Raw genomic sequence first — 22,710 nt, 5'->3', positions numbered from 1 at the left:
CCATGAAAGTATTTCAGAAGAGGTGATTAATAACACCTGATAGTGGTTTTCTTACAGATAATATAAAAGAAATGGAAATAAAAATGGAAAGGGATTTGTCTGGCTTAATAAAGCATTTATTAAGATACAAATTAAGATACAAATTAAGATACAAATTAAGATACAAAAGCTTTATTAAGATACAAATATCAGAAACATGGAGTGTGTAGAGAATTAATATATTTTCAGTAATAGTTTCTAGTAACTGGTAATTGGTCTCAAAAAGTATTATGTGTTTCTTTTAATACATGTAGGAGATTGATAAAAGATATTACTTTGAATATTTAATAGTTGGCAATTTGTTTATGAGTAGATCATCTTTAAGTGATGACTTTTTACACGACATTGAGGTTGGAACTTTCTACTTAAAATGTTTAAAATTAATTATCTTTAAAATATTAATAAAATGCATGTGATACCATCATTGAATGACGCAAAAACAGAATGACCTTATCAGTCATTTTCTAAAGCTGCCCAGCTCTCCTCCCTAGAAACAAACCACTATTTAAAATTTTTGTTACTGTAATTTTTAAAAGGTGATTTTTTTCTTCCTAAAAAGGAGTCCAGAACACTGGCTGAAATTGCAAAAGCAGAGCTGGACGGCACCATTCTGAAGAGCAGACCTCTCCGAATTCGTTTTGCTACACATGGAGCAGCCTTAACTGTCAAGAACCTCTCTCCGGTTGTCTCCAATGAGCTTCTAGAGCAAGCATTTTCCCAGTTTGGTCCAGTAGAGAAAGCTGTGGTTGTCGTGGATGACCGTGGTAGAGCTACAGGAAAAGGCTTTGTGGAATTTGCAGCAAAACCTCCTGCACGAAAGGCTCTGGAGAGATGTGGTGATGGGGCATTCTTGCTAACAACGTGAGTTTAAATGTCTTGTCATTCTTCTGTACAGTTACACATGGGCTTCTCTCTGTTCTCACTTCTTTCTTTGCAGTGCATTCTGTATGTTGTCTTGGCATGTGGTAAGTAGGTGTTGAGTAAATACTCAGTGAATACAAATAGGGTATATTTATGTACCGTCAGGAGTCATACTTTATTCAGACTTCAGTGTACTGATCCGTTCTACATGAATCTCAGGAATGTTTTGTACTACAATTTTTGTTCAATTTACTGAACGTCTATTGTGTGCAAAGCAAAATGTTACATTTAATGAATGAATGATATTTTGATCAACTTTGAAGTATAATTTACATATGTTAAAATGCACCCAATTTTGCATGTAGAGCTCAATGAGTTTTTAAAAATGTATGTATGTAGTCATGTAACCTACTACCACAGTCAAGATATAGAACATTTCCAGCATTCAACAGAAGTTCCTTTGTGTCCTTTTGTAGTTACTCCCCACCTCTTATCCCTGCCTAGACTGCTCTTGATCTTTCTGTTATTATAAATTAGTTGTCTTTTCTTGTATTTCATAGAAATGAAATCATATAGTGTGTGTTCTTTCATGTCTGATTTCTTTTGCTTAGCGTGTTTATGAGATTTCATCCATATCATTGTATCAGTATTTTGTTCCTTTTTATGGCCGAGCTACAACTTTGTCCGGTGACCTGTGGGTGGATGTTCAAGTTGCTTCCAACTACTGGCCATTGTGAATAAAGCTGTTACGAACATTTGTGTACAAAGCTTCTTGTGAACATCATGCTTTCATGTGGCTTGGGTAATACTTAGGAGGAAATGACCATATGTTCAGCTTTATAGGAAACTGCCAACCTGTTTTCCAGAATGTTTGTACCTAGTTACATTCCCACCAGCAGTGAATGAGAGAGTTCTAGTTGATCGTGTCCTTACCAGCACTTCGTATTTTCAGCCTTTTAGATACTCTAGTGAGTGTAGTGGTGTCTCATTGTGGTTTAGATTTTATTTTCCTAATGACCAATGATGAGCATCTTTTCATGTGCTTTTTGGCTATTTTTATGTGTTTTGTGAAATGTCTGTTGACATTTTTTGCCTGTTTTTTAATTGACTTGTTTGTCTTACATTATTAACAGATCTGGGTACAGGTCTGTATTAAGACTATTTCTCCCAGTCTGTGGTTTGCTTTCTAATTTTTTAAATAGTGGTTTTCAAAGGCAGAAGTTTTTATATTTGGTGAAGTCCAGTTTATCAATTTATTTTCTTTCATGCTTTGTTCTTTTTGAATCCTTGTATGATATCTTCGCCTTTCCTCAGGTAGCAAAGCTTTCTCCTGTTTTCTTGAGAAATTTTATAGCTTTTTATTTAAACCTGTGATTCGTATTGAGTATGTTGGGAGGTAACAGTTTATTTATTTAACATAGATATCTGGGTGTTCTGGCACCATTAATTGAAAAGATTATGATTTCCCCTTTGTTACCTTTTACCTTTATCAAAAAACTGGAAAAAAAATCTGTACTCTTTTTTCTGTTTAATTGATCAGTATGTCTATTACACCAGTACTGTACTTTCTTAATTGCCTTACCCTAAGCTTTGAAGTCAGATAGCATCATCCAGCTTTATTCCTTTTGCAAAATTGTTCTTGTTATTATCATTTCCTTGTATATCCTTACTGGTTTTAAAATCAGCTTGTCAATAAAAAGAATTCTGCTGGGCCTTTTTTTTTTTAAAACATCTTTATTGGAGTATAATTGCTTTACAGTGGTGTGTTAGTTTCTGTGTATAATCTGCTGGGCTTTTGATTGGAATTGCTTTGAGTTTACAGATCATTCTGGGGAACATTAACATCTTCTATCAACCTTTTCCAATCCACGAATGTGATGTATCTCTCCATTTACTTAAAAATATTTTAAAGTAATTATGATGGGCATTAAACCTGTTGCCATATTAACATGTCTTTCCTTTCAGTTTGCCCACAAGAAAGCTCTGGATATGCATTCTTACTTAGTCTTCAGACTGAATTTGGTGTAAAAGTTCCTTAGTTGATTACTGAATTGATTTCTTTTATCTGATACTGTGCCCACCTCTGGCACTTGTGCTGTTGATTGGGATCATTCAAATATTTTAGGATTTGGGGAATTGGATACAAAGACAATGTAAAAAAATTGTTTCCTGGCCCCAAGGAGCTTCGTTTGGTGATTTGTAAAGCATTTTTCAGTTTGTTTTTGACAGTTAAGCATTTGTGCGAAAGCTGTTTTATAGCAGATGTAGCATGAATTACAGCTCTGCCAACTTGTTCTCTCAGGGACTTGGCTCTTGTTCCCTTTGTTTAGAGATGCTCTCTCTCCAGATCATCACGGGCCTTGCTCTTGCATTTTATTCACATTTTGCTAAGATGTTATCTCCTCAGGGAAGCTGACTGTTTTATCTTAAAATAGCCTGATGCTTTATTCTCCAATTTATTTTTCTTCATAGCACTTAGTGTTAAGTTGCATGTCTTTCTCTGCAGTAGAATATAAGCTCCACTAGGGCAGGGACTTTGTCCGGCTTAACACTATAATCCTAACATTTGTATTCTAATATTTCTTGGCCACATAGTAAGCTTGTAATAGTTATTTAAAGAGTGAAGGAAGGCAAGGACTAAAGCAGTAGGCAAGGTGTGTGGTTAGTATGTTTTTTCCACTGCAGGCTTTAATTGCTGTTTTTTAAAGTCATAGCCAGGCATTGGTAAATATTTAATTCTCACGGGTAGCTTTTAGAATAATTTATAACAATTTTGAGGGAATGGGCAAGGTGTTGAACATTTTATGTGTCTTATTTCATGGATTTCCAGAACAACACTGGTTATTATTTGTTCCATTTTTCAGGTGAGAAAATTGGCCCAGAGATGTTAAGTAATTTGCTTAAGATTGCACAGCAGATAAATGGTGGAGTTTAGTCTGATGCCAAATCCTTTGCTTCTTTTTTTTTCTTTTAAGTAAATTTATTTATTTATGGCTGCATTGGGTCTTCGTTGGGGCACACGGGCTTTCTTTAGTTGCGGCGAGCCGGGGCTACTCTTAATTGTGGTGCGTGGGCTTCTCTTTGCTGTGGCTTCTCTTCTTGCGGAGTAGAGGCTCTAGGTGCGTGGGCTCAGTAGTTGTGGCACACAGGCCTAGTTGCTCTGCGGCATGTGGGATCTTATCTTCCAGACCATGGATCAAACCCACGTTCCCTGCGTCGGCAGGTGGATTCGTAACCACTGTGCCACAAGGGAAGTCTCTCCCTTGCTTCTTTTTTTTTTTTTTTTTTTGCGGTATGCGGGCCTCTCACTGTTGTGGCCTCTCCCGTTGCGGAGCACAGGCTCCGGATGCGCAGGCTCAGCGGCCATGGCTCACCGGCCCAGCCGTTCTGCGGCATGTGGGATCCTCCCAGACCAGGGCACGAATCCGTGTCCCCTGCATCGGCAGGCGGACTCTCAACCACTGCGCCACCAGGGAAGCCCTCCCTTGGTTCTTATACTGTGCTGCAGGTGGAGTGGTTTCTTCTTTCTGTAGGCTCTCCTTACTCAGGTCCTTTGTTGTTAAACATTCTCATGGAGCTCAAGATGCTCTTCTCCCTGCTGTTTGAATAGTTGGTCTCAGCTGAAGGGTCGCTTTATGGAGAGGATTTTCTGGACTGCGTTATCTAAAGTGGCGCCTCTGTTATTCTTTCTGACAGCATCGTTTTTTCTTCTTAGGTCTTAAAATGGTTCTTTTGTTTACTCATTTTTTTGGAGGGGGTGGGTCTCTTAGAAGACTTTCAGGGATTGTTTATCATTGTATCCCTAGCCCCAACTGCAGTCTTGGTGCCTGTTAGGTAATCAAATATTTACTGATGGACTGACTGTATCTCAGATATCTGAGGTAATACAAGTGATTTATAGGAGTGGTATCACAGGGATTTAGTTTCTAAATGTAGACATCTTGTGTAATCAAAATTTCTCTTGAAAATACCTTTAAATTGTCATAAAATGTTGTATACTGCACATGCCTTTAGGTAAATGACCTTGTACACAGTATATATAATGATTACCACACAGTATGCAAAACTATGTGTAAATTATATGTCTGTGCTGTTTTGAAATTACAAAAGAGGCAGAAAAATAGAAAAAAGGGGAAATTAAAAAGCTTCACCTATGATAATAAAGGTATGTCCACATCTTTAAACATTAGAATCACACCTAGAGCAGCAGAGGTGCTCATGCCTGGAGCTCACAGGAATTGGGGAGGCATAATGATAGGTGCTCACTTTTCAAATTTTTTTCCCTTTCCCTTTTTTCTTTGGTCTGTTTTTTTAAAGATCATTTCAGGTTAACTTCAATGAAGATATAGTGGTCTGTTCTTATTATTTTCCAACTGATACCCTAAAGATGATGTTGGAGTTGCTTCCTTAGAAGGAGGAAAAAGTGTATGTTTTAATTTCAGTTTAGAGAAAGATATTTTCCCTTTAAAACAATCCTTTAATGTTAATATAAATGTTATCTACACTCACTGATTGTTAGCATTTTGTCATAGTTTTTTCACTATGTGTACAAATTTGTTTTTTTCTTAGCTAATTCATTTAAGAGTCAGCAGTGGATACATACTTGACCCCTGATTACAGTACTTGGCATGTATCTTCTATGAATAAAGCCACAATATAATTGTCACACTGAGGAAACAATGTTTATCCAATATTTTTATTTAATATTGAATATTAAAGTTTAATTTTAATTGAATATTATGTTTCCCCATTGCCTAGTAATGTGTTTTATAACTTATTTTTTGCAATCAAAGATCACACATTGAATTTATTTACATCTGTTATTTCCTTTTATCTGTTTTAGCTCCCCAAATGACAAAAATGTCAGTGTTATGACATTGGCATTATTATTTTTTTAAATTTTATTTATTTGTTTTTGGCTGCGTTGGGTCTTCGTTGCTGCCCGTGGGCTTTCTCTAGTTGCGGCGAGCAGGGGCTACTGTTCGTTGTGGTGCGCAGGCTTCTCATTGTGGTGGCTTCTTTTGTTGTGGAGCACAGGTTCTAGGCATGTGGACTTAAGTAGTTGTGGCGCGTGGGCTCAGTAGTTGTGGCTTGCAGGCAGGCTCTAGAGTGCAGGCTCAGTAGTTGTGGCATGCGGGCTCAGTAATTGTGGCTCACAGGCTCAGTAGTTGGGGTGCAAGGGCCTAGTTGCTCCGTGGCACTTGGGATCTTCCCAGCCCAGGGCTCAATCCCATGTCCCCTGCATTGGTAGGTGGATTCTTAACCACTGTGCTACAGGGGAAGCCCCAGTACATTTTCCTCTTGAGGTCTCTTCTGATTTTTCTCTGGGGTGGTGGTGGCCTCGTGGTGTTGAAGTGGAGGGTGCAGGTTTCAGTCGTTGCTGGCCTCGGTTCAGGTGTAGTTCTTACCTGGCTCTATTACTCTTCGAATGTTTGTGGCTCTGCCAAGGCTTCCAGTGGTTAAGTGGTCCATATAGTGCATCTTCTTCATTTTGTCCCTGGGCCCCTTTGGGTGCTCTTAGAATACTAGATCTTCCTATGGGCTGCGTGGGTTCAGGAATTCTTGGCTGCTTTCTCACACCTCACTGGGTTATGTGGACTCTTGGAGGCTGTGTTTACTTATTCTCTCTTATGTTTCCGTTTTTACATGTTGGACACGAGATCTCACCCTGGAAAATGAGGCCTGTGAGTCCCTTTTCTTTTGGGTTCCCACGCATTTTATCTGAGGTTTCTAATCTCGCTGTCTTCATCACCCCAAGGTATTCGACATCTGCTTCTAATTCATTTTCTCTCTAAAATGTCTTCATTAGCCCAGGAATAACTTTATAAATAACCGATTTATATCTTTCCTTTCCCTACAGTGGAGGATTTAGTCTCTTAATCTCTGGACCTTTATTTATTTGTAAAGGGAAGCATTCTGAACTGCGAAAGCCCTTTCACCTCTCTAGCTCCTCTGTTAACACCTCAAAAATTAACCGTGATTTTTTTCTCTCTGAAGCATCTCTGTTCAGAAGGCAGTATAAATAGATTTTAGTCTGTTTGCATGGTGAGAGACTGATAGCAAGGAAAGTTTTAATATCAGTATATCATCTACTGCAGTTATTTCTCTTTCTTGTCTTTCCTCAGTGAGCTTTCCCTTCCTTTGGAAAACAATAAAGGAGGGTTTCCAGGTCAGATCTGTCATCATCCACTCTTCTTGTCCCCCCACCCCGTTTCCTCCTTGCATGTGTTGCTTCTGGCCCCGCCTCGTTCCCTTTTTCTTGGCTGATAATCTTTTAGGTCTCATTTTGGGTTTTAGAAAGACTTTTCTTTACAAGACCGGTTGGACACAGAGGGAGGCTGGCAGGTGGGCAGTGGTGGGAATTTGAGGTGATGGGGTTGGGGGGATGAGGACGACACACACAGGATGAGAGTCAGGTACTCGCTCTTCTGCATTGTGCTTTGTAAAAGTTAACTGCGGTGCTCACGCAGGTTCGTGGTTGATGTATTTTTCTGTCACCTTGAATAGACTCCATGCTCTAAAAATAAACACTCATTTTTGACTTGGACATTCACCTGTGTCTGTGCAGCCAGTGTTTTTGACTGATTTCAGACATTTTACTCAGGAAAGAAAATTTCCAAGTATGTATCTTGGAGTTACTATAAAAGATTTCTAGGAGGACGTTAATTCTTGATACTGTATTAATTCTTATTAATGCTTTTTACCTGTCCAGGACCCCTCGTCCAGTCATTGTGGAGCCCATGGAGCAGTTTGATGATGAAGATGGCTTGCCAGAGAAGCTAATGCAGAAAACTCAGCAGTATCATAAGTAAGATTTTACTAACAAAGATAATTTAGATCTGTGCTCTCAAGGGTATTTATTACTTCACATTTGTAATCGAGTATTGTTGGATTATAAGGTGTGCTGTTTAGTCATACAATCTGGTTAGTAGAGTGGGCTGGTCTACATGGAATGCTAGTTTTCTTGTGTATATTGGTAAAATGTTAACTTGACTTCGAAGTCTCAACTTTTACAACTGGGGCATGGATGGGGTAGGTAAGAGGATACTGTCAGTAGTATTTATGCCAGAGAAACAATGATTTTTTTTTTTGCGGTACACGGGCCTCTCACTGTTGTGGCCTCTCCCGTTGCGGAACACAGGCTCCAGACGCACAGGCTCAGTGGCCATGGCTCATGGGCCCAGCTGCTCCGCGGCATGTGGGATCTTCCCGGACCAGGGCACGAACCCGCGTCCCCTGCATCGGCAGGCAGACTCTCAACCACTGTGCCACCAGAGAAGCCCTGAATTTTCTTTTTTTGATATTTATTTATTATTTATTTGGTTGCACCGGCTCTTAGTTGTGGCAGGTGGGCTCCTTAGTTGCGGCTCATGGGCTCTTTTAGTTGCTTCTCGGCAGCTCCTTAGTTATGTCATGTGGGCTCCTTAGTTGTGGCATGTGAACTCTTAGTTGTGGCATGCATGTGGGCTCTAGTTCCCTGACCAGGGATCGAACCTGGGCCCCCTGCATTGGGAGCACGGAGTCTTATCCACTGCACCACCGGGGAAGCCCCAACAAAGAATTTTAGATATGTAAATTTCTGTATTTAGTATGCTTCAGGTGTATTATGAATTAAGAGTTAGGAGACTTTTTGAAATATTTATTTATTTATTTATTTATGGCTGCTTGGGTCTTAGTAGCAGCACGTGGGGTCTCGTTGCGGTGTGCGGGCTTCTTTATAGTTGTGGTGCATGGGCTCCAGAGCCCGTGGGCTCCAGAGTGTGTGGACTCTGTAGTTGTGGCATGCAGGCTCTCTAGTTGTGGCACGTGGGCTTCTTGCCCCGCGGCATGTGGTATCCTAGTTCCCCGACCAGGGATCGAACCGGCGTCCCCTGCACTGCAAGGTGGAGTCTTAACCACTGGACCACCAGGGAAGTGCCATGAGTTAGGAGACATTTTGGCAGGGGTGGAGTGGAGAAGGTTCTAGTTAAATAACTTGGCAAAGAGTTAAGAATTTTTCTTAAAGATGAAAAAGAAAAATAGCCTGTTTTCAAAATGTTATATGTTATTCTTTTTGAATTACTTTTCACTCAGTGTGATTCAGATATTTTTGCATAAGTGGCCTGTATGAATATGTTGTATTGTTCTTAACCAGTCACTCATTTATTATAGTAAATAAAACTGTAATGGACTTCCCTGGCGGTCCAGTGGTTAAGACTCTGCTTGCAAAGCAGGAGGTGTGGGTTTGATCATCTCTGGTTGGGGAACTAAGATCCCACATGCTGCATGGAGTGGCCCAAAAGAAAAAAACAAAAAACCTGTATTATTTGCATGCATGAGTTCAACAAATATTGGAATGCCTTTGTGCTAGGCACTGTTCTTGGTCCTGCCAGTGCAACTTAGAACTGTTTTTGCCCTCACAATGCTTAACGTTTCTCATGGTGGGGCTATACAATAATTAATGAACCAAAGATTATAAAACATATGAAGTAGTGAGAAATACCATTTAAAACCAAGAAAGTGAGGTATGAGGGCTTAGATCAAAGGGCGTGCATATTTAACTGTGGCTAATACTGCCAGGTGGCTCTCCCCAAATACTATACCAATTTACACTTACGAGTGTATGTATAAAAGGATTTTTCTTTGTCCTGACAGAAGATGGATGTTATGATGTTAAGATTTGATAGTGTAGGCTCAAGATGACATTTTATGCATGTTTTAATGAGCATTCCTTGATTTTAGTGCAGATGGATGTTTTTCCTTGTAGTTGACTTAAATGACAAATATGGGTGCCTCTTATTATTATTTTTAAAATAAATTTAGTTACTTATCTTTGGCTGCGTTGGTTCTTTGTTGCTGCACATGGGCTTTCTCTAGTTGCGGCCAGCGGGGACTGCTCTTCGTTGCAGTATGCAGGCTTCCATGGCAGTGGCTTTTCGTGTTGCATAGCACGGGCTCTAGGCGTGTGGGCTTCACTAGTTGTGGCTTGCAGGCTCTAGAGCACAGGCTCAGTAGCTGTGGTGCATGGACTTAGTTGTTCCACGGCACGTGGGGTCTTCCTGGACCAGGACTCCATCCCATGTTCCCTGCATTGGCAGGAGGATTCTTCACCACTCTGCCACCAGGGAAGTCCCACAGCTGTTTCTTGTCACTACATTTTCCCTCTGTGACAACCTCTCCCTTTATCTCCCAACTTTGTCCCATCCACCATCTTCCCCTCCCCACCCCAAAATAAAAGTTAAAATTTGTGATTGCATGCCATCTGTACTTTCATTGTTGAGTAAGAATTATGTTCTTATCAGTACTTTTGAATAACTGAAGAATTTCTTTGACTGTCAGGTACATTCACAGGTCTTAAATTTTTTCGGTCATTTATTCATTCATTCAAAGAAATAAATACTAAATGTGTACAATGTGCTAGGTATGTCTAGGTACTTAGTTACAGTGGTTAATAGAAATTTCATGTACTCATTGAGTTTATAGTCTAGCAAGGCAAACAAGTATTAAGCCAGTTGTAGTAAATTAGGCCTACAGTTTTTGGCCTAGCCAATGAACCTGGTACATAACAGTTAACTGTATCTGCTTGTATTACTATCCCTAAAAGTTATACTTTTAGAGAGAAAAATCTGACTTCAGCCAATTAACTTAAGGGACACTTGAGTCATATGTTGCAGACTACCTTATATAAAATTGTTGAGTGAAAACCAGGAAGGCCTTATTGGAGTTGTTAATTAGGGGAGTGCAGATTGTAGCATCAGATTGCCTAGGTTTGAATCCTGGTGCCCTTACTAATTAGTTGGGCATCTTTGGGCAGTTTCTCAAACTTAGGCTTGTTAAAACCTGCTTGACAATGTTGCCGTGATATATTTCACGGAGGGTACTTGTCAGCAGTGCCATGAACATTGTAATAGCTCAGTGAATGGTAGTGTTTGTTGTTCTTACATGTCATTTTACCTTTGAAACATAACATTTCTGTGTGTCTTTCCTTGTAAACTTAGGGAAAGAGAACAGCCGCCGCGTTTTGCTCAGCCTGGGACGTTTGAATTTGAGTATGCATCTCGCTGGAAGGCTCTGGATGAAATGGAGAAGCAGCAGCGCGAGCAGGTTGATAGAAACATCCGAGAAGCCAAAGAGAAACTGGAGGCTGAAATGGAAGCGGCCCGGCACGAGCACCAGCTGATGCTCATGCGGCAAGGTAAGACGCGTTTCCGTGTAGGTGTCCCCGTTGACACCTATTACTAAGTCGCTTGTTAGGGATTTAGAGACAGTTGAAACTGAACATGCTAGAAAGAAACATTTCACTTCTCTGAGAGAACTTCCTTAGGAAAAAAAACTTACTAAAAATAAGTTACCTACATAAATAGTATTGTTGGAGGTGATTAAGGTTGTTAACTTTTGCCAGAAGTGAGTACATGCTTCTGCTGGCAAAGAGAAGCCCAGTGGGGTGATTCTTGGTATGTAGTTGTGGCATAAAGTCACATATCAAGATTTTGTTTGGTGGAAAGAAGAATTATGGCAAATGCTGGCTATTTAAGATTCTTACTACATGTCAAAAGATTTACAGATGGATATTCCTTGGCAGAGATGAAAAAGATTCATGTGTGCTGTTGGGTATGGGAATTCAGGAATACTAAATTCTGAGTATTTGGCAAGAACATTTTAAACACTTGAGGCAGAGCTAACTGAATTTTTAAGAGCACTCATAACAGGTGTTACACATAACATTTACTCGCATTCATTGGTCAGATACCTAACATGTCAAGCTGCTTAAATATATCTCAGAAGCTTACTTCTTCCCATTCCTGTTTCTAGGTTTCTTTTTATCCCTGTCTATATTGTTTATCTCTACCCTTTCTTCTTTCCTGTTAATTCTCCAAATAACTTTTTCTGGTTCTTCCTATTACTCATCTTTTCCATTATCTGTAAAATTTTGGATTTCTTTTTTAAAAAATTATTTATTTATTTATTTTGGCCATGCTGTGCAGCTTGTGGGATCTTTGTTCCCTGACCAGGGATCCAGCCGGTGCCCCCTGCAGTGGAAGAACGCAGTCCTAACCACTGGATCCCCAGGGAATTCTCAAAATTTTGTATTTCTTAAAATAAAGCATCTGATTGCTTTCTATTTTGCTCTTAAATTTTTTGCACTTGTTTTTTTAACTTAGCACTTCAGTAAAGTTCTGTGTACCTTCTCTTGACTGCCCCCAGAGGTCATGGTGCCACAGACAGCTGCCCAATTTCTGCAGCAGACTTCTTCTTTTTTTAAAAAATAAATTTATTTATTTATTTATGGCTGCGTTGGGTCTTCGTTGCCGCGCGTGGGCTTTCCCTCGTTGTGATGAGTGGGGGCTACTCTTCATTGTGGTGCGTGGGCTTCTCACTGCGGTGGCTTCTCTTGTTGCGGAGCACGGACTCTAGGCACGCGGGCTTCGGTAGTTGTGGCACATGGGCTCAGTAGTTGTGGCTTGCGGGCTCTAGAGCGCAGGCTCAGTAGTTGCTGCATTGGCAGGCGGATTCTTAGCCATTGTGCCACCAGGGAAGTCCCTAAAGTATTCTTTATACTAGAGCCAGTATTTCTTTAAAAGGTGAAAATTTGATCATCATTCATCTGTAAATCTTTTTGGTAGATTCTCATTTCCTTTTGGGTAAAATCCAGGTTAGTTTTTTTTTTTTTTTTTAACTGTTCAGTAAATGTTTATTGAGCAATTGAGCAATTATGGTCAAGTCACTGAATAACTGCGTTGATGCTAAATAAGTTAAAACAAACTCAGCAAACGCTAGAAACTAGTCAGACATTTCTGGTTTCATTTGGACCCTAAACCTAGCGTTTCTATAAACTGTAAAATACTCTTTTTCTAATAAAATTGAAGTCATTCATATTGTATACTAATATGCTTAAAATAGTTACGTTTATACTAGGTCTCTTGCAGAAATTTGAAAATTGTTATCTAAGATAAAGTTTTAGAATCATAGGCTGCTTAGACCTGGAAGAGAGAGCTTCAAGTTTATCCAGCCTTAGATTTTATGATTCAAAAATTTGGCCAGGGACTTCCCTGGTGGTCCAGTGGTTAAGACTCTGCTCTTCCACTACAGGGGGCCCAGGTTCAATACCTGGTCGGGGAACTAAGATCCCTCATGCTGCCCCTCATGGCCAAAAAAAAAAAAAAAAAAAAACGGCTACACACCAGAATCTACTGGGAAATTAAAAAAATTTTAATTTCCCAGGCCTCATGGTTGCTCTAGCACTTCTGTCGAGTATGAATTGTTCTCAGCTCTTAGCCTGCCATGCACTTTGCCACTTTATTTTCCTGCTATCTATGGTCATGCCATAGTTAGGAAAAAACATTGATTAGATGTGTAAGCATTTGTGCTGAAAGATATTTGTTGCTGCTACTAACAGGCAGTAGTGTAACAGTCATTACTTGAACCCATATTGAATGTTGGTTGTAGAAGACACCATGTGAGGTACTGAGGATGTAGTGATGACAAAGAACAACATTTCTTTAGGCCTCATAGAGCTCTTGTGAGCTCTTAGAAAACTTTGCCTCACCCCTAAGGGAGTTTTGACTTTTGAAGCAGAGTAATTTTGTAGTTATTTCCTATGAGCTTTCATTTTATTGCTTTTTGTGTGCTTATTTATAACCCATGTTAACAGTTTTTGGTTTATAATATTAGAAAAGCACATTGCTTATTGTATCTTAGTCCTTGCTTCTGGGTTTACTTCTCCTGAAGTACATCCTGTATTTCAGCAAAAGTCTGCAGGTGATAAATTCGTTTCAGTGTTAGTTTGTTTAAAAAAAAAAAATTTACAATCTTCTCTTTTGTTCTACAATTTTATATTTTATCGAGCGCTTCTAAGGGTGTATTCAGGTTGGGGAGCAACTTGAAGTAATCTTAGTTCTTTGACTCTGCAGAGACACAGGGCTTTCTAGTTCACCTATCTTGGAAATGGAAAGCTCAGACAGCACAGAAAACTGTCCTTTTCCCTGGCCCGCCTTCTGCTTTCTTATAGGAGTCACTGTTTTTTCTGTATTTTAAGTTTCTTCTGTATCCTTTAATGAAAAAAAATCATGCATATGTCAGTAGATGTGTGTGTGTGTGTATTTATTTATAACCAAGAAGATCTTTTTTGCTCCTTGCTATTTTACTTTCTGTATAAGTGTGTACGTATAGATCTGCGTCATTTTTTAAATGGCTTAATGATACTCTGTTAAATGGCTATAATTAGTTTTGCTCATCCTCTTTTTTTTTTTTTGCGGTACGCGGGCCTCTCGCTGTTGTGGCCTCTCCCATTGTGGAGCACAGGCTCTGGACGCGCAGGCTCAGCGGCCATGGCTCACGGGCCCAGCCGCTTCGCGGCATGTGGGATCTTCCCGGACCGGGGCACGAGCCCATGTCCCCTGCATCGGCAGGCGGACTCAACCACTGTGCCACCAGGGAAGCCCTGCTTATCCTCTTTTAATTGATGTCTAGTTCTCTTTCCAGCTTGTTAGTAAAAACAGTGTTGCAGTCAATATGTATATATCTTAGCAAATTTTTGTAAATGTTGATTCTTACTGGACACACCAGTTCCTTTTAACAATTGCTTCATTTCTATTTTACTGCTGTTTATGTAGTCCTTTCTAGATCCAAATCCCATTATACTTAATACAGGTTATTTTTTTGCTTCACTATCTGTTTTTTGTTTTTTGTTTTTTTTTGTGGTACGCGGGCCTCTCACTGTTGTGGCCTCTTCCGTTGCAGAGCACAGGCTCCGGACGCGCAGGCTCAACTGCCATGGCTCTCGGGCCTAGCCGCTCCGTGGCATCCTCCCATACCGGGGCACGAACCCGTGTCCCCTGCATTGGCAGGCGGACTCTCAACCACTGCGCCTCCAGGGAAGCCCAGGATTTCCTTTTCTGATGGTTGAATAATATTCCAATGTGTGTGTCTATATTTCTGTATACCGCATTTTTTGTGTGTGTACATTATGTATCTGTATGTACACAACCACATCTTTATCCATTCATTTGTTGATAGACATTAGTTTGTTTCCATTACCTTGGCTGTTGTGAATAGTGCAACGGACAATGGAAGTGCAAATGTGTCTTTGAGACCCTGTTTTCTTTTTAATGTTCCTTAACCGTAGTTCTCACATGTTTCTCACATAATTCTCTCAGCCCTATTTTAAATATGTTGAGTCATGACTTTTCTGTTCATCACTTGATTCTCTGATGTTTATCCTTGTGATTTCTGTCAGAAGGTTCACAGAAACAGTGTTCCTGCATCTTCTAAAACATCCATGGTCTTGTACTTTTTAAAAAAATTAATTTATTTTTGGCTGCGTAGGGTCTTCCTTGCTGCGCGCGGGCTTTCTCTAGTTGCTGCTAGCGGGGGCTACTCTTTGTTGCGGTGCACGAGCTTCTCACTGCGGTCGCTTCCCTTGTTGCCGAGCATGGGCTCTAGGCATGCAGGCTTCAGTAGTTGTGGCTTGTGGGCTCTAGAGCGCAGGCTCAGTAGTTGTGGCGTACAGGCTTAGTTGCTCTGTGGCATGTGGGGTCTTCCTGGACCAGGGCTCAAGCCCGTGTCCCCTGCATTGGCAGGCGGATTCTTAACCATTGCGCCACCAGAGAAGTCCTCACGATCTTATACTTTAAACCCTCTCTTGAATGGTGTAAAATTCATGCTTCTTTCTCCCCTTTCTTAAGTACTTGATAGTATGTTTCTGTGGGAAGGTCTGAGATAAACCTGGATTTTTTTCCCTTCTTGTGACTTGATCCTTTTAACAGGCTTCCATGTGAATTCTTTTAAGGTTCAGTAACTTATCCAGGATATGTTTTCCGCCCAAACATTTTGTTATGAGAAATTTTAAACATAAAAATGTTGAAAGAGGGGAAATCCCTGGTGGTCCAGTTGTTAGGACTCTGCGCTTCCATTGCAGAGGGCATGTGTTGGATCCCTGGTTGGGGAACAGATCCCACAAGCTGCATGATGTGGCCAAAAAAAAAAAAAAAAAAGTTCAAAGAATTTTAAGGTATTTAATACTTAGATTTTGTTACTAACATTTTACTATACTTGTTTTATTACATCTTTCCATCTGTCCAGTCTTATATTCCAGATGTATCTTATTGTACACCATCATACTTTTCTTGGGACCAGATGTGCCCTTTCAATCTATAGATTCAGTTCTTTATTTTTATTTTATTTTATTTTATTTATTTATTTATTTATTTTGCAGTACGCGGGCCTCTCACCGTTGTGGCCTCTCCCGTTGCTGAGCACAGGCTCCAGATGCGCAGGCTCAGCGGCCATGGCTCACGGGCCCAGCCGCTCCGCGGCATGTGGGATCTTCCCGCACCGGGGCACGAACCTGTGTCCCCTGCATCGGTAGGCAGACTCTCAACCACTGCGCCACCAGGGAAGCCCTAGATTCAGTTCTTATATTTCTAGGAAGGAGCTGTGTTAGATCAGAGAGCATATGTTTAGTCTTCATGACTTGAAGGATATTACATTGAGAGAACACTTTGCTACAGTCTAGCAAATCAGACTTAAAATTTGTCCATATTCCCCTCTATTCCCTTTTTGCTGTATACCCGTGTTTATGATATACTGCAATTATAGATACAGTTTTACGTCTTTTGTGTTTGTTAGGTACACGGTTTTAAATGTTATTTGGTCTGTTAGTGAGTAGTGCTGCAGCTGATACTTTATGTCTGTGGATGCCTTTGGATTTTTTTTTTTTTCTGGCCGTGTGCGACTTGTAGGATCTTAGTTCCCCAGCAGGGTTGAACCTGGGCCCCTGCAGTGAAAGCACCAAGTCCTAACCACTGGACTGCCAGGGAATTCCCTGGATTATTTTTATAAGAAAAATTCCTGTGAGTGTGATTTACTGGGTTAAAGGATAAAAAGCACCTCAGGTTACCTGTTTTTTGGGTAATATTTGCCTCCAGAAGAATATTATCATGGCAGTATACAAATATATAAGCTTTAGTGAAATTTCAGGAACCCTGGATATTAGCAACTTAAAGGAAATAATTTGGAGGATGTAAAATGGTAGTTCTGTTTTAAGTTGCTAGTGCTCCTCATGACTGTTGGATAATGTGCTTATCTGATAATTTGATTGTCAGATCCTTTGAGCTAATTATTATACCCATGTTACTGGTGAGAAAGCACGATCTGAGAGGTTAAAGCACCTGTCTTAACTGGCCCAGCTTAAAAGGAGAAGATCCAGTTGTCAGAAAACATTCATGTTCTTTTCTTATTCCTTTTCATGGAAGAAAATGTAATTTTACATTTATTACTATATGTGCCCCTGATTTAAGAACAACTAACCTACAAAATCAATAATAAAACTGTTACAGGATGCACTGTATTGACTTTCTTGGGTAATTAATGATAGTAAGATACTTCCCATGCTTTGGCTTATTGAAGCATTTCCCCTTAGGAATATAAATAGATTGTATATTTTTGGTCTTTACAAGTCTCGCCAGCTATAGAAATTATATGATAGTTATGGGGTCTCAATGTTGGTTGCAGAATGGAGTCATCTAGGGAGCTTCAAAAAAAAAAATACTCATAGTTGGTCCACATCCCAAGAGATTTGATTTAATTGGTCTATGGCTAAAAGGTACTTAAGTAATTCTAATGAGCAGTCAAGGTTGACGGCTAATGGTAAAAATGTTTGAATTTAATTGTAGTCATGTTTGGGTTTTAAGATAGCTAAATGTTTTCTCAACTGGCATGTTATCAGAATCGCCTGGTTCCTATCCCATATACCAAAGCAGACTTTCCTGAGCAGAGTCCGAAAATCTTTAAAAAAATTTTTTTTTTAAGTTTCTCAGTTGAGGCTGAACAGCCAGGTTTGCAATGCTGGCATTTTGGAAGGAGCTTTGGAATAAGGATAAATTTGGCTATACATCCCAGTTGAACCATGTAGTGGCTGGATGGCTAGAACACATTTATAATCTGTCTGGATCTTTTTTCTTTGACATAATTAATACATAATTCAATCTGTAGGGAGGATAATACCTTGTTATAATTATGCCTGTGTTGTTATGGTTAAGATGTTTAGAGTTATTGGCACATGAAATATTAACTTTAACTGTTAAGTATTACGTTAAGTGAATTCTGAATATAGCAATTTATTAAGAAACATTCAATTAAGATAATATATGTTTATTTTAGAAATTTCAGGTAACATGATTTTAGAAAAAGAAAATAAAAACAACCAATACTTGTGTTATTCAGGGTATTCATATATCTGTATATGTGTATATATATATTTTATGCATGCGTGCACATGTAATTTGGTAAGATATTACAAAGAGTTTTAATACTTGGGAAGTTTATCCACTGGTTCTCAGATGTGCAAAACAAATGTATCTTTCATTATCTTATTCTGCAGTGGAACCCCTGTTCTTTTTTTTTTCTGGAAATATATTTTATTGTTTTTTTGTTTGTTTGTTTTTGTTTATGGAACCCCTGTTCTTGATGATGTGACATGGGTTGGTGACAGTGGGAATGCTCGTCCTGTTTAAAGTGGTCTTGTTCATATCAGTATTCAGCCCTTTTCCCCTTTCAGGAACTGTCTCCTCATTGCCCTCCTTCATATGACACAGACCTGATGCAGGAGGAAACCTGCTGATTGTGTTGGGAGGGATGTTTTTGAGTTTTATGCCATGTCCTATCTCATTATTCGTACTGTTTGGTCTGGTTCTTACATGCCCTCTGCTGATGGTTGCCAAGGCATCTTTTTGGGCTTTGAGCTTGCTGCTGAAAAAAATTCTAATTTGTTTAAAACTATGTAAATGAAAATGTAGCTACTATTCCATTTTTAATATGTTCTAGACCCCGTTTGAAAACAGTTACTGCCCATTTTAATTTCTTAATATAAGGATGGATTTATTATTTTCTTCATACACATGAAGAAATGGGCCCAGAAGTGATATTAATTTATTACACAGCTTATAACCTTTCATTGTAAAATGATGTGATAGACAAAAAGGGAAGCTAGGTGCATGAGTATGAATAAGTTACTACATATATTGCCAGTCATAGAGAATCTGTATGCTTACGAATATAAAAATACAGAAGGGGAAGCTAAAAATATTAATCTATAATCAATATCTTGTAGATTTAATGAGGCGTCAAGAGGAACTCAGACGCTTAGAAGAACTCAGAAACCAAGAGCTGCAAAAACGGAAGCAAATACAACTGAGGTAAAGAACATCACTATAACATATACGTGAATATATGTAGGTTTCATTATGTATGTTATGAATAAAACTCCCAATGCCTGTTATCAGCAAGTTATATAACTTGGAAAATACAGGGGAGGAAACCAAAATTGTCGATTTCTGACCACATTTAGGGAATTACTCCAGAAGATAACATAAATCTTTGAGATAACATAAATGTTTGTTATTCTATGTTTTTTATAGCTGATTATGGACACTTTGCAGACAATGTGAACTTACATAAAGGGATTAGGCATTGTTTCGTATAATTTATTGTAAGAATGCACCATGATTTATGGGGCCATTTTTCCAGAGATGGATATATTTGCGTTGATCTGAGTTTTTTTTCATGTGTATAATACTACTCTGAATGCCGTTAAGCATTTTTGTACTTGTGATAATTTGTTTAAAAAAGATATCTGGAATCCATGGTAAAAAGGGTATGGGCATTAAAGATCTCAGTACATAATAGAGAACTGTGATGGGCAACTTAAAATCTTTTACGTTAAGTAAGGAAGTTTAAGGGAGTAGTTGATCCAAGATGTAGAAACAAAAATTAACAGCTTTTCTTGTACCTGCAATATTCAGTTGTAAAATATGAGATAAGTATTACTCTTACAAGTTTCAAAAGTCATAATTAGGGGCTTCCCTGGTAGCGCAGTGGTTGAGAGTCCGCCTGCCGATGCAGGGGACGCAGGCTCGTGTCCCGGTCCGGGAAGATCCCACATGCCGCGGGGCGGCTGGGCCCGTGAGCCGTGGCCGCTCAGCCTGCGCTCTGCAACGGGAGCGGCCACAACAGTGAGAGGCCCGTGTACCGCAAAAAAAGAAAAAAACAAAAACATAATTAGGAATTGTTATAAACAAAGATATTATAGATTAAAGCAAACTTAAAATTTTGTTTTGAAAGTGCTATAAAAGTAGTAAGTGCTTGTGACAGGAAGTTAGGTGCTCATGGGAAATAAAGAAAGTGAAAAACTGTTAATGAGTTTGAAGTGTCTTCACGGTCAGGAGATAGGTACTAGACCATATATTTTAGTGTTTTTCTTCCAACTTTATACCTGATTATATCAACGTTTGTGTATTTCTGTCTTGGTACTTCTCTGATTTTACTCTAACCTACTTATTCTCAATTTATGGTACTTGGCAGGCAGCATCAGCATTCTAACCTAGGAGATTGTTAGAAAGTCTCAAGCCTTCCCTCTGAACTACCGAATCATAAGCTGATTCACCTGTGCTTTGGTAAATCCTCCAGGTGACTCTGGTGCATCCTAAATTTTGAGAACCACTGGTGTAAATAACTCCCGCCATGAACTTCTTACACGAGGGACCTTTTTCAGTTTCTTTCTTGTTGCTTCTTTCCACTTCATGTAAACGTGTTAAAGTCTCCTCTACTTGTACAAAGAAAAGGAAACCTCCTCTCCCCTAATATAAACCTACCTGAATCCAGCTTTCTTCTCTTACATTTATCCTTGACAAGTAGGCTTTTAAAATTAGTGCCCTATACTAGTGTGCTAAAATAATAAGTAATTAAAACTAAACAATGTGGGGTGCAAACTACTATGTATGGAATGGATAAACAACAAGGTCCTACTGTGTAGCACAGTGAACTATATTCAATATCCTGTAATAAGCCATAATGGAAAAGAATATGAAAAAGAATATATATGTATAAGTGAATCACTTTGCTGTACACCTGAAACTAACATTGTAAATCAACTGTACTTCAGTCAACAAAAAGAAAAAAACAAACCAAGAAAAAAACAATCAATGTGGGGGAACCCAAAGTAGGGAATAAAAATATAACAGATGAACTTAACTATATTATATATAAATGGACAGCACTGTCACACTGGAAGGAGATGGGGAAGGAAATAAGGAACCTAAATAACTCTGGAAAACTGTATCTTGATTGAATACTATAGGCTAGTGGCAAGAACAATATATAAATTCTGTAATCTAGTTAGTAAATGTATTTCTCATAGGGATATAGGTTTGCAATTCTGAAACTACTTTATGTATATACTTTTTTCTCTCTTTGATCAAGACTTTATTGAAAATAATGTATATACTTTTTTAAGTGAATATATTAGTACAGATCAGTATGAACCAGGTTTCTCATTGTTGGAGAAAGAAAGAAGGGAGAAAGGCTAAAATTAAAATGACTCCTGTGATGTTTAATGGGGATTCTAAGTATCAGTATGAACTGAGTGGCATTTAATCTAGACAGATACAGAAATATAGACATGTATATGTACATCAGTTCATATATATATACATATTTCCTAGCCCTGTCCATCTAGAAGCAGTGATGCCTCAGGAACAATGAGCTCATCTAATGTCCAGATTTTTGTTTCTGAGCACCATTCTCCAATAAAGGGAACCAGGGCTTTTTGGAGAAGTGGTTGATTCCAGGATTTGAAAAGTCCAAGATGAGCCTGACAAATCTTGTGTCAGAGAGAAGCAAAGTACTTGAACAATGCTAGGGCATGTTGAGAGAACACAGGAGCCAAACTGAAGGTGCTCCTAAGGGCCAAAGTTGGAACAATTTCAACAACAAAATAAAAAATGATAGTATTAGATTTTACACTGTTGAATAAAGTAAATATCCATGAGTTTGTGCTGATAGAAGTTATTTTAATGAGTAAGTAAATAAATGGGGAGAATGGACAACTCTTCCTTAGTTGTTAGAAGTAGAATTCCAAATAATAAATGTGAAATGAGTCTGAGAGAAAAATTACCAATGGGTGAATACTGCAGTAATACAGACACACCTTGGAGATACTGTGGGTTTGGTTCCAGACCAGCACAATATATTGCAATAAAGTGAATTTTTTTGTTTCGCAGTGCATATAAAAGTTACCTTTATACTACACTGTAGTGTTTTAAGCGTGCAATAGCATGATGTCTTAAAAAACAATGTGTGTACCTTAATTAAAAATACTTTCTTGCTAAAAAATGCTAACCATCTGACAACACAGGGTTGGCACAAAACTTCAGTGTGCAAAAGCAATATGCAATTTTTGGGAAGGGCAATAAAATGAGGCACGCCTATAGTTGTTTCATTCAAGATTTCCCAGTAGGTGCTAAGGTTGTTGCACAAAACTTGGGATACAGGATTTGTGGAGTCTCAAATTTGTATGAGGTACAAATGGAAACATAGTAAATTTGAAGTGGAGAAACCCAGCAGATACCACCATTACCAAGCGTTTAGGTTCGTATCACCCTTAATAAGACACGGACACTAGGCACCCCTTGATATGATGCACCCAGAAGTGTACATTGTCATTTCTGTGGTTTTCTTGCCAAAGCTTCATAACCTTATGCTAGTCGTGAGAAAACTTAAGACAAACCTAAATTGAAGGACACTGTACAAAATAATCAGTTCTCTTTAAAAGTGTCAAGGTCATGAAAGACCAAGAGACACTGAAGTGTTACAGACTCGAGGAGACTAAAGAGAAATAATAACTAAATGCAATGTGAGATTCTGGATAGGGTCCTGGAACAGAAGAAGGACATAGTGGGGAAACTGGTGAAATTTGAGTAAGACCTAGAGTTGAACTGTAGCAATGTACCAGTGTGAATTCTTGGTTTTCATAATTGTACTATAGTTATGGAAGAT

General features: G+C 39.0%; 1 protein-coding gene across 5 annotated transcripts in view; it reads left to right on the top strand.

Moving 5' to 3' along the window:
- Positions 1-22,710, top strand: part of PSPC1 (paraspeckle component 1) — a 93,326-nt gene that overhangs the window by 5,703 nt on the left and 64,913 nt on the right. For all 5 annotated transcript variants that reach the window (XR_014326911.1, XR_014326912.1, XR_014326913.1 and 2 more), the window contains exons 2-5: positions 599-900; positions 7,613-7,708; positions 10,878-11,074; positions 18,989-19,073. Coding sequence is in view for 2 of the 5 variants with exons in the window: in XM_082859544.1 (XP_082715670.1) it covers positions 599-900; positions 7,613-7,708; positions 10,878-11,074; positions 18,989-19,073 (680 nt within the window). In the remaining 3 variants the exon portion in view is untranslated. The remainder of the gene's footprint in view (positions 1-598; positions 901-7,612; positions 7,709-10,877; positions 11,075-18,988; positions 19,074-22,710) is intronic.

The sequence above is a fragment of the Leucopleurus acutus genome, assembly GCF_964270905.1.
Source record: "Leucopleurus acutus genome assembly, chromosome: 18".
NCBI classification, from domain to species: Eukaryota; Metazoa; Chordata; class Mammalia; order Artiodactyla; family Delphinidae; genus Leucopleurus; species Leucopleurus acutus.
Note: the sequence above shows the minus strand (reverse complement) of the source record. Positions and strands in the feature narration are given on the sequence as shown.